The sequence below is a fragment of the Phalacrocorax aristotelis genome, chromosome 3 (assembly GCF_949628215.1).
Source record: "Phalacrocorax aristotelis chromosome 3, bGulAri2.1, whole genome shotgun sequence".
Lineage (NCBI taxonomy): Eukaryota > Metazoa > Chordata > Aves > Suliformes > Phalacrocoracidae > Phalacrocorax > Phalacrocorax aristotelis.
Genome location: NC_134278.1, coordinates 124,525,340 through 124,542,900, shown reverse-complemented (window position 1 = coordinate 124,542,900; position 17,561 = coordinate 124,525,340). Strand labels below are relative to the sequence as shown.

General features: G+C 37.2%; 1 protein-coding gene across 5 annotated transcripts in view; it reads right to left on the bottom strand.

The window, feature by feature from the left end:
• The window catches only part of LYST (lysosomal trafficking regulator), an 86,060-nt gene that overhangs the window by 47,426 nt on the left and 21,073 nt on the right, over window positions 1-17,561 (bottom strand). For 4 of the 5 annotated variants that reach the window (XR_012659933.1, XM_075089442.1, XM_075089444.1 and 1 more), the window contains 10 exons: window positions 13,355-15,440; window positions 10,618-11,641; window positions 8,864-9,025; window positions 8,037-8,193; window positions 6,584-6,810; window positions 5,200-5,266; window positions 4,299-4,408; window positions 2,882-3,305; window positions 1,627-1,771; window positions 642-815 (listed from right to left, as the gene is read on the bottom strand). Coding sequence is in view for 4 of the 5 variants with exons in the window: in XM_075089442.1 (XP_074945543.1) it covers window positions 642-815; window positions 1,627-1,771; window positions 2,882-3,305; window positions 4,299-4,408; window positions 5,200-5,266; window positions 6,584-6,810; window positions 8,037-8,193; window positions 8,864-9,025; window positions 10,618-11,641; window positions 13,355-15,440 (4,576 nt within the window). In the remaining variant the exon portion in view is untranslated. The remainder of the gene's footprint in view (window positions 1-641; window positions 816-1,626; window positions 1,772-2,881; window positions 3,306-4,298; window positions 4,409-5,199; window positions 5,267-6,583; window positions 6,811-8,036; window positions 8,194-8,863; window positions 9,026-10,617; window positions 11,642-13,354; window positions 15,441-17,561) is intronic. The other variant, XM_075089445.1, reaches the window with a different exon arrangement.

Sequence of the window (17,561 nt, the reverse complement as noted above, 5' to 3'; positions counted from 1 at the left end):
GAAAGGGTAAAAGCCTGTAATATTTGATAAATTCATTTTTCTCTAACCAATGAATATTTCGTTCAGGTGCAGGCCCACCCCACTTAGCATCAGGTAACTCATTTAGGAGCATGGAGCTTAAGTTTTCAGTGGAAGTAGTACTTCGCACTGCCAGTTCAGATCTCATCTGAAATATTTTTAATTTCTCCCCTCTCCATTCCTCTCAGTGGAGCACAATGACTGCCTTCTCTCCATCTCCTCTTTGTTCCAACTTTCAACAATATTACAAGTACCTGAACTATACCTCCTCAGTTCAGATTTTAACTTAACCAGAGATGTTATGCCTAGAGCTAACTTAATGCCATAGCTTTTTCAGATCTGACCCAACATCTTTTAGTACTTCCCACTTCCACTTATCCATGATGAAGAAAAACATTGATGTCTGCTTTGGTCCACAGTATGAACGAAAGATTCTCAAGGCAATCAAGACCTTTCTGGATATTTCTAGGCAATTCCTAGCAGTTCAAAGACACCTCTCTCCCACCCCTAGAAGACTACTCAAGTCTAACTCCATCTTCTACCGAAGTAGTGCAGGTGTTTTCCTATCAGAGAACATCTTTTTAGTAAGATAAATACCTAGGAGCAACTAATATATACTTTACCTCTGACCAGAAATCCACAGAAACAGCTTTCCATGGATGTTTTTCTTGCCTTCTGGCTCCTGCAGATACGTCAGCGCTAAGTGCTGCCACCTGCCCACAATGAAAACATTCTCTGGGGATTCAGCCTGTGCCAGCAGACCAGCTTTCATCTCATCATTTGGATCCATGCACATGCTATAAAAACAGAGAAGGAAAAACAAGTGTGCATGTTTGTTTTCAAATTTGTATTTTAAGCCCCAAATCTGCAATTTTTTGGCTTCAGTTACTTTGAGACTGCATTCCTTAAGTTTCACGGATAATTTTTTTGATCACAATTCAATATTTAGAGCGCTCAATGTAAGCTAGAGAAACCAATGTGAGGATTTCAACTTAGTATTTAATCTGCTTACATTGAAGATAAAGATATTCTCTATTTTACAGAGACGTTGAGTCCAGTTTACTGAAAAAATGCAGGTGCTTTGAATGTCATGAAATAGTGTTCTAAAATTGCAGCTTTAGACCCATTTTAAGGATACATTACTTATGAGAACTAAATCAGGGCTGAAATGTGTTCAGAAGATTAATACCAAGATGGTTGTCATAAGCATTAAACAGCAGCAATTCTCACACCTGAGGTGTGAAACCCTACAGCTACAAAAGCTTTTGCTTATCTTCACACATTTATTGTGTCATTTCATCAATATTTGAATTGCTGCCTTGCTTTACATTATGTTTGCAACTGATCTTGCATCTTACTTTGGGCAATTACATATATACATACATATATATATGACTATGTAAGACATCCAAGATCAGACACTAACATTTTAAGCAAGTAATTCTGTAGATCTGTATGGAATAAACTTACTTAATATTGCCATCAGTATGCAAGATGACTTTACTACAAAAATTAGTTCCCTGCTCTCCACCAGTATTGTCTACAAGCTGCTACTGGAAGTAACAATACATGTGTTCGCAAGACTGCTTTTGGACTAATACACCGTACCGAAATATGAATGCTCCAGTGTTCAAGTCTGCCCAGACTTGGATCATCAATGCTTTGGAACCCAGTGAAATTATATGAATACAGCCATCTTCAACAAGTTTATCTCCCAGACCTGGGTATTCCATTCCTATAGACTTCATTTCTTCTAGAAATATAAACATATTTATACATAATTACAATGCAACACAACAATGCCTGTACTACCAGCTGTCAAGTGTGAAAAGAAATAGTTCAGGTACTGCAGAGAATTGGTTTTTGTTTAGTTGGGCCTTTTTGGTTGTGTTTTGTGGGTTTTTTGGGTTTTCTTTAATTTTATTTTAGTTTGGGGTTTGTTTGGGGTTTTTTTTGGGGGGGAGGGGGTTGGCTGGTTGGGATTTTTGTTTGGTTTTTTGTTAGGTTGTTTTTTAAGTGAGCTAATATGTGTGATTCTCTTCGGAGACCTAGGTCTCATACTGAAACAGATGAGTTGACATTAACTCAGCACATCACATGTTTTGTTTGTAATCATGTAAATCCACTCAGCATGAATACACTCGAATTCAATTATGCTCTCAGTATGCCATATCATATTGCATTCCTAGGTTGAACTGGCAAGTCTTAGTGTGCACCAAGGCGTTTTTAGATTCTTCCTCACAAGTCATACTACCCTTTAAGCATGATCTTGCATTCAATATTTTTACTTTACCAAGCAAAAGCACAGACCTTCTAACAAAAGTCTAGTGAGTTCCAAGATTCAGACTTGGGTTTTCCCCCTTTTGTTCAAATACAGTAAAAAAGAAAAATAAGTACATTAAAAGGTATTCCAAGTGTTGCGACTGGGAGGCATTTTAAATAACTTCAGGAATTTTTCCTCCTATAAATTATAATCCAAAAGATTCTGCTCTGAAGAGTTTGAGAGCAGGTGGATCTCTACAAAAGTAAACAGAGAAACATTGTACAGCTATGACATTTACAATGGTGCACACAAGGAAAGTTAGGGGATTTATACCAGGTCAGCCTCAAGCTCTGACCTGATGGATTCAGAGCATCTTTTACCTAGGAGTTCCAATATTTAAATCCTATATCAAAGATTTACTAGCTCGCTATTAAAGAGAAGGAACACAGAAGCCACTTGCTTCATCAATACATGAGACAAAATAAACTTGAGAGCAGTCTTCTCCCATGACCTTTTGTATATGGCACACCAATTAGTAATACTTGTAACCAGAATCCTTCAGTGCTACCTAAACAGAAACAGTAAGTACTATATCCTCACCTGTGCTGTCAAAGCTGTTCTCTCTTACAGCTATCAGTCTGCTTCTTCTCTTGATTTTTTTCGCCTTTTCTCTTGAATTTTCTGTTTCCTGAGCACACTCCAGATGAAACCACAGTGAGACACTGAAGCCTTCAGACATGTGTGGCCAACAGTTTTGTCCAACTAAAGGCAAGTGAATTGGGGCTACGTGCCAAGAAGAAAGCAGCTGGTGACTCAAATTTTCACCATCTGCCTCTTTCTTACTGTGTGAAAATTTTGCTCTTTTTAGTAGTCCAGCAGTTTTGCTGTTAGAAGTGCTAGCAGATTTTTGTGAAGAACTACTACTCAAAGTTGTGCCATGTAGCAAAGGGAAGGCAAGGTACTGTAACGGGTTCATATAAATATTAGTTTCTATAATCTTCAATACACCCTTGAGTAGTATCTCCTAGAAGAAATAAACCAAACAAGTGAGAAAATAAGATCAAACTTTTTACACCATGTAGTCAAGTGTCATCTAACTAAACAGAATGCATTCTTCATTTAAATTTGGATTCATGTTTTCCCAGAGGTAAACTTCCACATCCAAACTGACACACATTTAAAAGCATGAAGTAGTAACTTGAACAGACTATGGCCAAACAGTTTTGGAGATTTATTCACAGAAGAGTTACAGTCAGCCAAGTTACCACACTTAGGAATCAGGTTAACCACAGCAGGTGGTCATTGCACAATTTTATATCATATTTCTTAAGTGCTAACATATTCACTTTACCTCAGCAAAATACCACACTTTTTACCCCATGTTTGAGGCTGATTAAGAACGTACACACACGCCACCACTTTGTTTTGCATAGTTAGTAGCAAAACTAGCTGAGCCCTTAAGCCAAAAAGTTTCTCCAGTGACTTAAGTAATTATTGCAAGCTACCTTTGAAAAACCAAATTGTTTCTCCTTGTTTGGTTTGGTACAGTACTATTTCAGACTCCACAGTATTTTTATTTCCTTCTATTTGACTTTCTACAGACTCCCACACAAACTAACAGTAAGTATTTCAGCAGTATATCCCACACAAGCAGTAGATTCCAGACTTACACAAACCAACTTAAGACAGTTTTGAAAGTAATTCCTGCTGCTATAGCATTCCTGAAATAGTGAGCTGCATTATAACCTTAAAGGAATGAGTTCAAATTTTAGAGTATTAGTGTTCTGTCGTCCATAACCACAATGTCAGTCTCCTCAAGAGGAATCTTGTTTTCTTGTGCTGAAGAGAGTTCCCAGGACTCTAACATGCACTTCAAAACCCTCTCTTCTTATCTCCTATTTCTTTTTCATGTTTTGAGAATAAATTATTTCAATATTTATTGGACACTAAGGGATTTTTTTTGCTTCATTTTTCTCATTTAACATCTGAATTTTGCTATGTGCTACTCCATACATACCGTACAAGGCGTCTTCTCCAAAAATATCCTCAGAAGAAGAGTTAGCTCTTCTGAACATGTCTGTGAACTCATCAAGGAAACTAACAAGTCTACCAGCACCATCTGACATGCTAAAATTAGGAGACAAAATAATATTCTTGAAGAGAATTTTTAAAAAGTTTAAAAAATTCATATTCCATTCTATGAGGAAAGATTAACTTGGAAATCAGTGTTCTGCAAAAAAATTTCAAATTGAGGAAGCAGTAATGACTGCAAGATGAATTCTAGAGATCCAACAGTACTTCCTGACACCATCATTCGAAGTTTCATTGAACAAATCTAGATGGCTACAGCAATTCTAGCTCCTAGGTTTGCAAAGTGGAGTCTGAAAGTCTGGGAACTATCATCTACATTGCAAAGGCTCTCCCCACAAAGCCAGAGATTAAAGTCCTGGGATGGGTTTACATCATCTCCTGCTGTGGAACCACCTAATTATTTGAATCTATCTTAGGGCAAGCATTTAATTTGCTTCTACATTCTTGGATTAGCTCGCTGTTTTCCAATTAGAAATAAAACTCAAGACATTGCTAAGACTTGAGTTATAAAGAAATTTCAAATAAAAACTTATGTTGTGATGGAGTCTGACTCAATCAGTAAGATAACAAAAACTGCTCAGAAAAATAGCAGTTAACACTGTCACCCTAGGCTTATGATTGTCATATCTGCCAGTATGTATTTAAATAACAGGTTCCCACTAGCTCAGAAATAACCCTGTATTTACACATTAGATACTTGTCACAAGTTAAAGCAGCTGCATAAATTCACACATGCAAATGAATTTGCTTTGTCATTTTTGCATTTGAGTGTGTATACACTGAGTTATAAAAAGAAATATTGAAGTTACTTAAGACCTTGAACTCACCATGAAAACTAGGCTCCGTTTGTGTCAGTATGTTCAGAAACCCTCCCAAAAGATGTTTAACAGCTCCCTGTTAAAAAACATACAGGGAAAATTGATACATGACAACATACACCAGCTCCAAGAACTAAAATTATTTCTTTCAATCAATTCTTGTCTACTATTGATTTTTAAAGACAATTCCAATTACTTTAAATTAAAAAGTATAAAAAATACTTCTAAAATGAACATTGTTCCATGTTCTGTACAGTTCAGCTGCAGAAGAGACTTTGAAATACAGATGTTTCTAGAAACCTTTGAGCCATTATCAGTTCAGCAGCTGAGATCTCCCTTGTCTTCTCCCCCATAACAGAATTACTGGATTTGACAGACTGTGACAAAATGCAGCATGTTAGTATACAGTGATGCAATACTGAAAGCCAATTCCACCTTTTACTCAAGATTAAAGAGTAATTACAAATAAAAATTAAAGCCATTGACTTACAAGCATCATTTACAAATGCGTCTTAGATAAGGGTAACTTGAAAAATCTCTAAAGATATCAGAAATCTCTAAATTGATTAGTTCAATAGATTGCTTCAATGATATTGAAGAGTAACGAAAATGAGATTTTGAATTATAAGTAATTTCACATGTCGAAGTTCAGAGAAAAATACATGCGCTACTGATTTAAAGATAACAATTCACACAAACAATTGGAGTACTGAAATAAAACAATGTCTTCTTTTCCTGCTTTTGGTTTAATCCATAAAGCACTAACTTTGCTTCTTAATCAAATGATTGTAAACCAGCACTTTAAGCTTAGATTACTGAACTGTATTTTCTTCTTTTGCAAAAGAGACATACTCAATTTAGTTACTAAAAAAGCAAAAAACAAGCTACCCATCAGAAATCCAAAAAGATCATGAGGGCATCAACATGTGCATAACTAATTTCTAATATAAACTATTAAGAATAAAAGCATGAAGTATTTTTGAGGTACATCACTGAAAATTTCTAAAAGTACATATTGAATATATATATTCAGAATGTTTACATATATACAAGAAAATATTTGCCTTTTTTCCCCTCATTGGCCTGATAGTCATTAAATCTGTATCTATAGCTCTAGGGATTGAACAGTCTTGATAAAATAAGGCAACTGTGAAACTCGGAAGCTTTGTAGGTCAAATACATTTGTAGGTATAATACATTATAGTTTCTATCATTTCTGTTAACTTAAATGCAATGCAGCTGGCGATAACAGTCATTTACATGTTCCAGGTCTTATCAAATGCTGTAACAAGTGTGACTATTTCTGAGATCACTTGATTAGGTATACTGGTACTATAACACTGAAGAAAGATACAACTGCTAAGCTCTTGCCTTTGTTTAATAACATTTTTACCTGCTCTATAAGTAGAGTGGCATTCCTCTCCTTCTGGCTGATGATTTTCAGGCAGCTTTGGAATACATGAGCAAGCACATCTAAACTTGCATTACCAGCTGAGAGCAAGTTTAATTCCAACATGCAGATTTGAGGATACATTAATTCTCCTTGATTGATGTTTTCAGCTAGGTCAGTAAAATAACCTGAAGGACCAGTACATCCTGGTTCTGCCTTTGCATCTGCTCCTGAAAGAAAAACACCTGTTTTACTGAAGCTTACTCAGCTGAATACAGTTTGCATGACTTAAACAGAACATCCAGGGACATATTTTCTCCAACCTTCTCATAGGTACAAAGCAAAAATAGTCACTAGCTTATAAACTGTTTTCAGAAGTTAGTATAATCTTCTATTCTGCTTCAGATTTTCTTATTTTCCTGCCAATACAGAAGGGCATGGATTAGTTTCTCCCATTAGACACTCTTAAAACTCTGTGCCTTCATTTCCTGGGAACTGGACACATGTAGTAATGACAAAATATGCAATTCATTAAACATGACAGTAATATTGTAACAAAGCCTCAAGCTTCTATACAGAACTCTGAGTCTGCCAAGGAAGGAGATAAATTTAAATTATTTTATTTCATTTTAAAAGGTTGGGGTAAGCAGTTTAGTTACTTAGAAAATGCACATGACAGCACATCACAGAATATCTACATGGCAATCAAAAAAAGTAAAAAAATCCCCCCAAATCCCCACATTTAAACCTCTCCTCTTACACCTTGGAGAGACTTTAAAAAAACATTACTTATTTGGTACAGACATAGGTTTCATGCAAATGTTTCATGGAAATATTTCAACTTAAATTTTTAATTCAGAAATTATTTTAAAAATGTTGTATATCATTGATAAAGCCTAGTCACACAGGTAAACAACAACAGGTGAATTGAGTCCTAGTAAAGGCTGTTACTGCTCATGCTGACCTCATACAAGAATGCAAGCACCCAGATGTTCAGCACGAAGGAAAAAAAATTGTTCAAAATTAAACAGAATACAGCAAGAGATGTGCACATCAGTCATTGAATTAATATGAAGAGATATAATTACACTATCTAATTTTTACCAGACTGTTATAATACTAAGTGAAAAATAGTTTGTCTGAAATATCAGTGCTCTATTGAAAAGCATCTCTGGAGAAAACTGCTTCTAGACCATGATAATACATTTGAGCAACAGGACTTTAGAGCAAGAGTCACAAACCAAGGAAACCAAGACAGAACAGTTCTTATAACACTCAGTAAGAATATTTGTCATCTCTCCATCTGTAATGGGCATCCTACTAGAAGTAAAAAAGTTAAACTACTTTTGTCTGTTAAAGGTCTCCAATGTTTACCTTATTTTTGTACATCTCAAAAGACAAGCAAGCTTTGCTATGCCATAAAGACTGCTTGTATAGTCAGAAAGTTCACATTTACCGTCATTCTTGGTTTCACTATCATCGGGATTACTTTCGCCATCTGCTTCATATCCTTCTTCTTCAGCAAAGAGTTTAAGACTACAGCACTGTGATTCTTCAGTTTCTTCAGAAATATCTCCAGGTTGTGACACAGGCTCCTTTTCAGTGTAATGGGTCTATATAACACAAATTTACCATCTTTGGTCAGAAAAGCAAGTAATTTAGAACCTTCCAGATGTCTATTTTCTCCAAGCCCACTGGCAAAAACTAATCATACACTTTCAAGAAACTTGTGATACTTTTTATGGATACTTCTTCATTCTTACATAGCAAATGGATTCTGCAAAGATGGATTTTTCTTACCAAATACCTGACCAAAGCTTTGATAAGCAGTTGGCCAATGCATTAAGAATAACTGTGTTTCCAAAATCACAATCACCATAAACATGCAATTGACATTCACTCTAAGGTGAAGATAAGTCTGCAGCCACTAAGGTCAGTCAACATCCCTGTTTGAAGGTCTCCCTTACAGTTTGTCACACACTGTTGTGGGATGGAAGAGTGAAGAGAACAACAGGTTTCATATGTCCATAAAGCATAGCACAGCTTGCTCCTTTCTGGGGCATGACTCATTTCTGAGCAGTAAATGTGGGAGCATATCAATAACGAGCATTCAGCTTACACATTTACATACGAGAATCAGGGAATTAATCTTCAACAGCTACAATAACAAAGCACATTTAAACATGCCCTATTGACTTTAAAAAAATCAACTCAAACAATATAAACCTGACTGAGCAAACCTTGCAGTATTTAGAATTAGACTAGTTTGTTGGTGTTTCATACCTTTTCAATTTTTTCTTCAGAATGATCCAGATCCACAGAAAAAGTGCCCAACGCAACACGAAGCAGTGAATCAAACAGAGGCTTTGCCAAGTCAGTTTCTATCACTTTTGATTGAGCGAGCTGCTCTCTTATTTGAAATAAGATATCATCCACACAGGTATTCTGTGGTTTGGGGGAGACAAACACTTTGATTCACTTTACTCTGTTTTGGCTAACAAAAACAGGCTAGTACTTTCATTTAAGAACTTCCCCTTCCACCTACACTAATCTGACTTCTCAGCTAAAACCAGACTTCATGCAGTCGCTTGCACTAAGATTCATCCTGTTTGTCATGACAGAGATTTAGTTAGTTAAGCAGTCTGCACACTGAAAAAATCTGGCATCATGCTGTTTCCCAAACATTGCAAGTAAAAGCACTGTTTCAAAAATAAACATCTCTGAAACAGTTTGAAGTACATAGTGCATTCAGATCACACTACAATATTACTAGAGATTAACAAGACAACAGGTGACATGTCCAAGTTCACAAAAATAGCCAGTTTTCTCCTGTACCTAATATCTCCTGCTTTTTTAATGAACTGCCAAGCAAAATTCAAAACAGCAACTAAATCATTAAAGCATAGTGAAGGTGTTTTCTGTGTAATAACAACTTTGTGGAACACTGAATAGGTTTACCTCTAAAGCTTAGCTAAGAGCTTTTTCAGGTATCCTTTCAGAACCTGTGCCCTCTAATAATCTTCTTTCAAGCATCGTGCTCTGCTCAGAGCCATCGTCAAAAACACCACGTGTGAGTCATTATGCTCACATCTTGCCTATGCAGCTCTCCTTCAGTCCCACCTCTAGCACACATTCTCCAATGAATACCCTTTAAAAAAACCCAAGAATTTTGGTTCTCTGGAATCCCACAATTCAAATCCCATCAACTCAGACAAGCCTCTGGAGAATGTGGGACTAGACAAAAGGACTACAGGGGAAAAACCAGAAAAAGCAGGCCATAACTGACCAGAAAAAAAAAAAATAAACAAGTATAGCCAGCCAGCAATTCAGTTGTCAACATCCACTACTGCCTTTGTAGTCAGAGGAAACCATCCCTTTCATGTAGTCAGGACCATTTTAGACAGAAAAACAAAATCTTCATCTGCCAGGATCACGGTCTTCCCTAAGATTTAAGATACATTAACCCAGAAAACAGGATTTAATGTTGAGTTCAGCCTTTAGCTATATTGACCACGCTGGCCCAAACTCTAACAGATACGTCAAAAATAAACCAGAAAAACAATTCAAAAAAGCAAGCAAGGCAAAAATCTCATCCAGAGCCTGGATAAGTCTGCTGTTCTGGAAGGCGCCCTCCCAGCCCTCAAGAAGCAGAAAATTGGCACAGACAGAGATCCAACCAGAAGAGTGGAGGACAAAGATCACGTTGGAGATCAAGCAAGACGGTGTAGGGTCCTTATCATCATCTTACTGAATACAAAAAGTGGCAAGCTGACATGTCACTCAGTTGACATGCTTCCTCAGAAACAGCAGCTGCCACTTTGTTCATCCACCCGCTCCCATTCTTTCATGCCTGCTGACCACTACCCCTGACTACTAAGCACGTCATTTAGCTGTATGCTTGCAGTACTACACAAAAATATGATACCATAATAAAAGCACAGGTTTTTTTCATGTCTAAAAACTTTTGACTAAATTTCTGTTAAAATACTGTATGTAACAAATATGAGTAAGGTAATCTATAGGAAGTTGCACAGTACCTGGTGAAACATCTCCACTTCCATCTTCTGCTGCATGGTGCTTGCACCATGTAGACAGATTGTCAGCAGAGCTTCTAGAAGTCTGATACCTTGAAGTGCCCACTCAGTTTCTTCTCTTACAGAAGTCTTTATCCCTTCACGATTGGCAACTGAAGTGTCTTCCCTACTCAAAGAGCTGTCACAGGAGACCCATTCAGGCACCAGCTGTTCTGCACCAGCAAGACTGTCAGAACTATCAATCTCCAATTGCACCACCTCCCTGCTTTTAACCAGCTGAACAGAGTCATCCCTGTTGAGAAGCTCACCACAAGGACTCACATGCAAACTTCTGCTGCTTTCAGTCAATACTCTCTCCCTTTTTTCTTGCTCCTTTTCCTTATTTTTTGCAAGTTTCTGAATGATCAGGATTAGCAATCTATGGCATGCTTCAAAGCCTCCAAGTCTATGGAACTGTCTCTGGAAAACAGAACTATATAAATATATGCAACGACACATGGACCAAATATCTGCAGCCCTGTGAATATGTTCCAGAGAGGGCAAAGTAAGGCTTTCCAGTGACAGATACGGTAATTTGTGGCTTAATGGCTCACTAGTTGTACTATCATATCCTGATGTATCTTCAGAGTCATTAGCTGAATCCAGATCACCATCTGCTTCTTTACTTACACATAAAAAAGCAACACAGAGGAATAGGTTTATTGTGTTGATGTGAATGTCTTGGCTTACAAACTTTTTCTTTTTCGGGTAAGCCTCCCTCAGGCCAGCATAAAACTTGCTTAGGCTTTGAGGAACTTCTGAAACAGCATGCTGGCTGCAAAGAGGAACAGGCAAGTCAGATGTACACTCCTTTTGTTCGCTGTTTAGGCCTTCCAGTTCTAGCATTGCTTGGTCTTTCTGCTGATCACCAAGGCAGAGTATCAAAGTCTCTAACACTTTCAAAGAATGGCTTCTTAAAGTATCCAAGTAATTTAACTCAGTCATTTGATTCACTCCATTACAATTCAGAAACAAGTCTCTAATTACCCTGCAAGAAAAAGCATAAGAGTTACCTTATAAATCAGCCACAAATTCATGTAGTTCAGACGACACATCCAAGAATAACCCTCTGTTCTACACACTGGAGTAACAGCAAGGACTGATCATGTTTACTGTAATTACTATAGATTTCTCTAAACTGTACATTAAAGAGGGGAAGAACTTGTTTGCAGTACCCCAGAATCCCAAGTAAGCATCATCCATCTGGTAGTAGAAAATTCAACTTTTTTTGTGAGATACAGTGTAGAAAATATTGATTAGCCTCTAAAATGTAGACCACAAAGATGTATGATGTTCAACACATTACAGGCATTTACCTTTATGACATTTGCTCTTTAGTGGTACTTCCTCCCCCTAACATTTTATTAGCAATTGGAGCTAGTAAATATATTTCTCTTGGTTCTGTGACTTCACAAGAAGTTAGAGATCCCTTCAAGTAAACTTGAGGTTTTAAGGCAGTTTACTAGCTATGTCTATCTAGTTGCATGGACGACATATTTCAGGTAGAATTCAGCAATACCTTTCAAGCACAACTTTTTGTGCAATTGTTAGGCCAGGATCTCCAATGTTAAAAACCTTTCAGTATAGTTGTTTCCAAGTATATTTTCCCCTTCTTTCTATTCCAGGTATTACAGTGAATTCATACAGAATTTGGGGTAAGGATGTCTAAGCTTCTTAGCATACTATGTTTGCTTGTACACATCCACCTTCCTTGCCCTCCCACCTCCTTCCCCAGGGTCAGCTTCTACTTCAACAGAGTTACACACTCTAGAAGCAGATGAATCCTGTACTTACTTGTATATTCCCATCTCTAAGCCAGCAGGAAATAGGATATCAAACTTTTTAAAATCTGAACTCTACTTCTCTTGGCTCTTTGCCACTAAGTGCACTTCCAAAAATTAATACCTTCTGATACAGCTTAGGTTAGGATAAAAGTTAAAAATGTATTAGACAATCCTTTACATAAACTGGAATCCTAGTCTATTCTTTGTAATTGTCTCTGATAACCCTACTACATTCACTTCAGTCTATCAGGACTCCAACAAAAAAGATTAGAGTCTTTCCTGGATGAACAGACACCTTCATATTCTGAATGAACTACTTTATATCGTATTAAACTAGTATTTCATCAATTCAACAAGAAATAGAAAAGTTTCTATTTACACCTTGGAAGAATGTTTGTGGGTTTTCAGGGTTTTTTGTTTGTTTAAGAAAAAACTGTTTGAATGAACAGGTTTTTGTAAATTAGGAAACAGTTATTTCAGGACAAGTAAACATCTCAAACCTTTTTTCTGAAAGGTGGTTTCTATGAAGGCCAAAGGGAAACAGATAAAAAAACTAAGTAGTCTATTTCCCACAGAAAAAGTGGCATGTCAATCTGTTCAACATTCCTGACTCACATTAACATGAGGAATGAAGAGGCAAAGAGCATATCACATTGGACAAAGATTTTATTTGTTTCTACACACTTTGGCTTGTTAAAGACCGTAACTCGTTGGTAGAGAGCCCTCACCTTCTGTGGTTTATGAATCTAGGATTAAATCTTATATTACTCAGGCATTTATCTTACTGCCACCCCTACAATATCCAAGTGCAGTCTGCAGTCCAAATAAAAAAATCTTCTGCTCTGATCAGTAACAAATATATAAAGCTCTGTACATAATTAGCATGCTTTCCATTAATAAACAGAAAATCAACCAACCTGGATTTAAGCAACACAGGGAGTGTCTGCAAATAAACCTGAAGTACTTCAGAAGACAAACATTGGCTATGGTAACTGCATGTGTGTTTATCAGCTGTAGTTAGTCCAAGCTGTTGAGCATGGCAAGCTAGCTCAACCCCTCTCTGAAGCACGGGATTATAAACACAGTTATATAGTTTCCATTGGACCACTGCATTTCCCTTTTGAATTAAGTTGCAAATGTGGCTTGCAATCTGCATGCCGCGTAGTTTGTCTTCTTCAAAAACAATGTCCTGATAAGTCTCCAGTGCATCCCATCTCAACAACATATCTTCAGATCCACTGCTAGGCAGAATTCCCTCAACTCTGCAAGAGGAACTAGATGCAAGACCAGCATCACTAGAGTTGCCCTGCAAGGCATCTTCCAGCTGAGCAAGTTGTTCGCAGTCAACAGTACAGATGTTGCATGATGCCTGTACAATTTTTGGAGAAACTTCTGCTCCACCCAGCTGATCCAATATAAACTTGTTAAGGATATTAAATACATGCTGTTGAAAGTTTTTTAATATTGGTAACTTGGAAGCATGAAGCAATGGGACAATCACAGACTTTGGATCCATACAACAACATATTCCTACATTATGTACACCCGAGAGAATCTGAACACAAGTACTGCTCAGAGAAACTTGTTGCAGCAAGCGTAAACACTGATGTGCACAAACAGCAATGCAACAGCATCTGTCAGGATAATGAACTTCTCCATCGGCAGTTTCAAAGGGGTTTCTGGAAGCTTGGTTTTTAAAAGCAGATACAGAGAGCCCAGAGAGGTCTCTGTGGTGATGCATGAAGTGGGAGTACTCACACCGTCTGTGCCTCTTTCTTGTACACATCAATTGATGGAGCTGCTCCGATTTCACTTTTTTGACAGTGCTGATTATTTTCATGATGCTGTTGATCAGGGCTTTCAGATGTTCTGAGGTTTCCCCAGTTACTCCTTCATTCTTCATACACAGCCATTCCATTTGAAGCACTGTTACTTCAAACAGCTTAAATCCCTGATGCTGTATGAACTCATGAACCAGATCTATAGCTTGGCTAAAGTAAAAGAGATTGGAGGCTGCACTTTGTAGGCAGCAGATCAAAATCTGCAAGACCCCTTCTATAACTTCAGGTAGAAGCAAGGCTCTGTGACGGTATCTAGAAAATACAAAGTCATCCTGAACAGGCTGCTGTAGTGTTTTCTTGTATCCTGGAGCAAAAGGATCAGGTTGCTTTTCCAAGCAAATTCTGATTTTTAATGCTGCTTTAAGTAAGTCTGTTAAATTTCTTCGTAAGTTGTCAGGCATTGTTTCTGTATTGCTAATGTCTAAAGACATAAGATGCAGCACTGTTCGAAAAAGCATCCTTTGGATCAGAGCCACAGGTTCTTCTGTCCACCCTGCAGAAACCACTTCATTTTCTGTGTTACTATTTACATTGCAACAGTCTCCAAATCCTGATAAGAACTCAGTCAATGTGGGCACCACACTAGCTGAAAGAGCAGAACCGTGATTCAAAGTAATATCAAATTTGCACACTTTCTCTAGGAGTGACAATAAGACATGGCATAAATCAAAAGGAGAGTTATCCATATGGCTCTCAGCAACTCCTGCAGCAGGCTCATTCAAAATCTCTGCATTTAGCTCATGTGCTGGAATAATTTGACTAAAATTTTCTAGATTAGGGACATCAGGATTAGAATTTGGTGTCACTTCCACAGGTAGGAAATCACTTCTACCTACAAGGTAGCTGTCCCTAACTGGATGTGTTAATAAAGGCTGCAGTAACTGGGAGCGTCTGTATTTCGTTATTACAGAAGCCTTGTCATCAGAATTTCCTTCTGAATCTGAAGTAGACAGCTGAGATCTTCTTGCATCTCGCACAGAATAGCGATGGGTGGTTTTACGCAGACGTCCACTTTTTCGGGATCGAGGGTTCAGTTGTACAGATGTCTGAAGTGATGAACGAGTGCTTCCATCTAAGCCTAGTTTTTCCTGAGTAGATTTCACAGAAATGGAGTTGTTCTCTTTGGTCAGGCATATATCTACTGTAAAGGGTATATTAAAATCTGTTAAAACAGAAAGATAAAAAAGGAATATTAAAGGAACATTATAATATGTAAAGCATTTTCCCTAATTTTACAGTTTAACACTTTCAGCTTAAAAATATGAAATAAATTTGAATCCTAATAGGTCACGGTTTTGCATACACCTATGTCTAACATTTTAGGTGTAAAAGTCAGCAACAGTTCATGTTTAGGAACTGCACTGGCTATTTTCAAAGCCTAGACAAATTAGTTCATTTTCTAACTAGGGTTAGACAAAAACATGCTAGAGATTCCAAAAACTTTTGTAGGCTTTCCATTTGTAGCTATCCCAATCTTTTCAGAAAAGATGTCATCAAGGTAGATGAAAGGACTTTTTGGTAAGCAAAGGGAAAAAAACTTAGTCTGAAAATCTTTTGGCCTATTTCAAATGGGATAAAGGAACAACATAGTCACAAGCCTCTAGTTATATTTGATTTAAATTTGGGTAAATTAGACATACTAATACAGGAGAAATAAATTGATCAGCAGGATACCAACTGAGGTCTCCTCTGTTACTTAGCTATGGAAGCAGTTTTAGCCAGTTACTCAAGCCATATTTATTCCACATATACCATTTGATATATTTGAAGTCTCACTATAAGCATTGCCACACAGTCCTATCTCACAGTATGCGAAGAAAAACTCTAAGGGGAGGAAAAAAGGCCTTTCTCAACTTGATGACCCATTGTCACTGTTCGCTACTCAGCTGCTATAGGAACTGGGTATGTTAACTCAGTCCTCTTAGAATGCATGAAGAGGTTGTTAGCATAGTAGTGGTAATAGAAAAAAAATTCTCTACTTAGAAACAGCACAGATCTTCAAGTATACAGACCTCAGTCTCTACTTCAGCATTAATTGTTCCAAACAAAAAGCAGAAATAGAAGTATTTTAAAAAGGTCAGGGACAAGCAGGAGATTGGAAAAGAATGACGTTTTAGGGTTCTAAATATTCCCACAAAAGCCGAGACAAGCCAAAGCAAACTTTGAAGTACGCAGTATAAAATAGCAAGTATAAAATTTAAATCTGATTCAATGGGCAAGATGATTTTGAAGAATAAAATGCAAGTACCACCATTGGTAAATGCAGATCATAAACTGTCAAAAAAGCAGGCAGAGAAAAAAGTCTGTATGTTCTTGGATAAAAATAAATAGTCATTTTTAAGTAGTGACAGAACTGTACCTGGCTGTTTTGGCTAGTAAAATACCTAGCCTAAAACAGCAAGTACCCACCATCCAGTAAGTTTAATATTTACAAAGTGTGATAGTTAACAACAGCCCCAACCCCCAAAAGCCCATGCAATAAATATAATCATTAATCAAACTGAAAGAAAAGATGCTTCCATGTGCAAGCATGACTGTGCCTTGCTGTTTCATAAAGTCATAGTTGTGATGCTTAAGGAAGAAACATCATCTGCTTTGGAGGCAGGAGATTAACCAGGAGTACTTCATCAAACAAAGGATATTTCCTGCACAGAAAGAAAAAAGCTGCCTAACACAGGTGAGTTTTTCAGTCCAAGAAAAAGTGCACAACTGAATATACATCATGGTTACTGCATCAGTACTAAGCGAGGAAAATTTATAGAAGGCAAAAACTGTACATTATGCAGAGTGCAAAACCAGAACACCTTAAAACCTATTTATACAACAGCATTTTAAACTAACCCTGGAAAAGACAAAGCTTTAATAAGACAACCAAAATGTTTTTTTTTTTTTTAAATTCAATCATGCTTACGGGAACATGATAGAATGATGCACCTGAGCAAGGAGGAAAGTTTATTATATGGAAGTGCTACAAAATTGGCACTTTAAATACTTCAAGCCTACAAACATTAACAGAAGCCTTCAGTTTGCAGGAGATTAAAATAACAAAACCATTGGGAAAGCTTCAAGTGAGAATCCTTAGGAACTCTCTCAAACAGACAGATAACTTCATTTGTTTTATCCTCCGATAGGGAAAAGAATGTACCAGACATGCAAGAGCCCAAAACCAAATTGCTGCCATTTCCTGGTTCAGTTTTTGTGGAGTTTATTTTGTACCACCCCTTTCATTTCTTTAATTCACTTCAAACTATCTCTTTGTCAGCTGAACCCTTGTGATTTGATT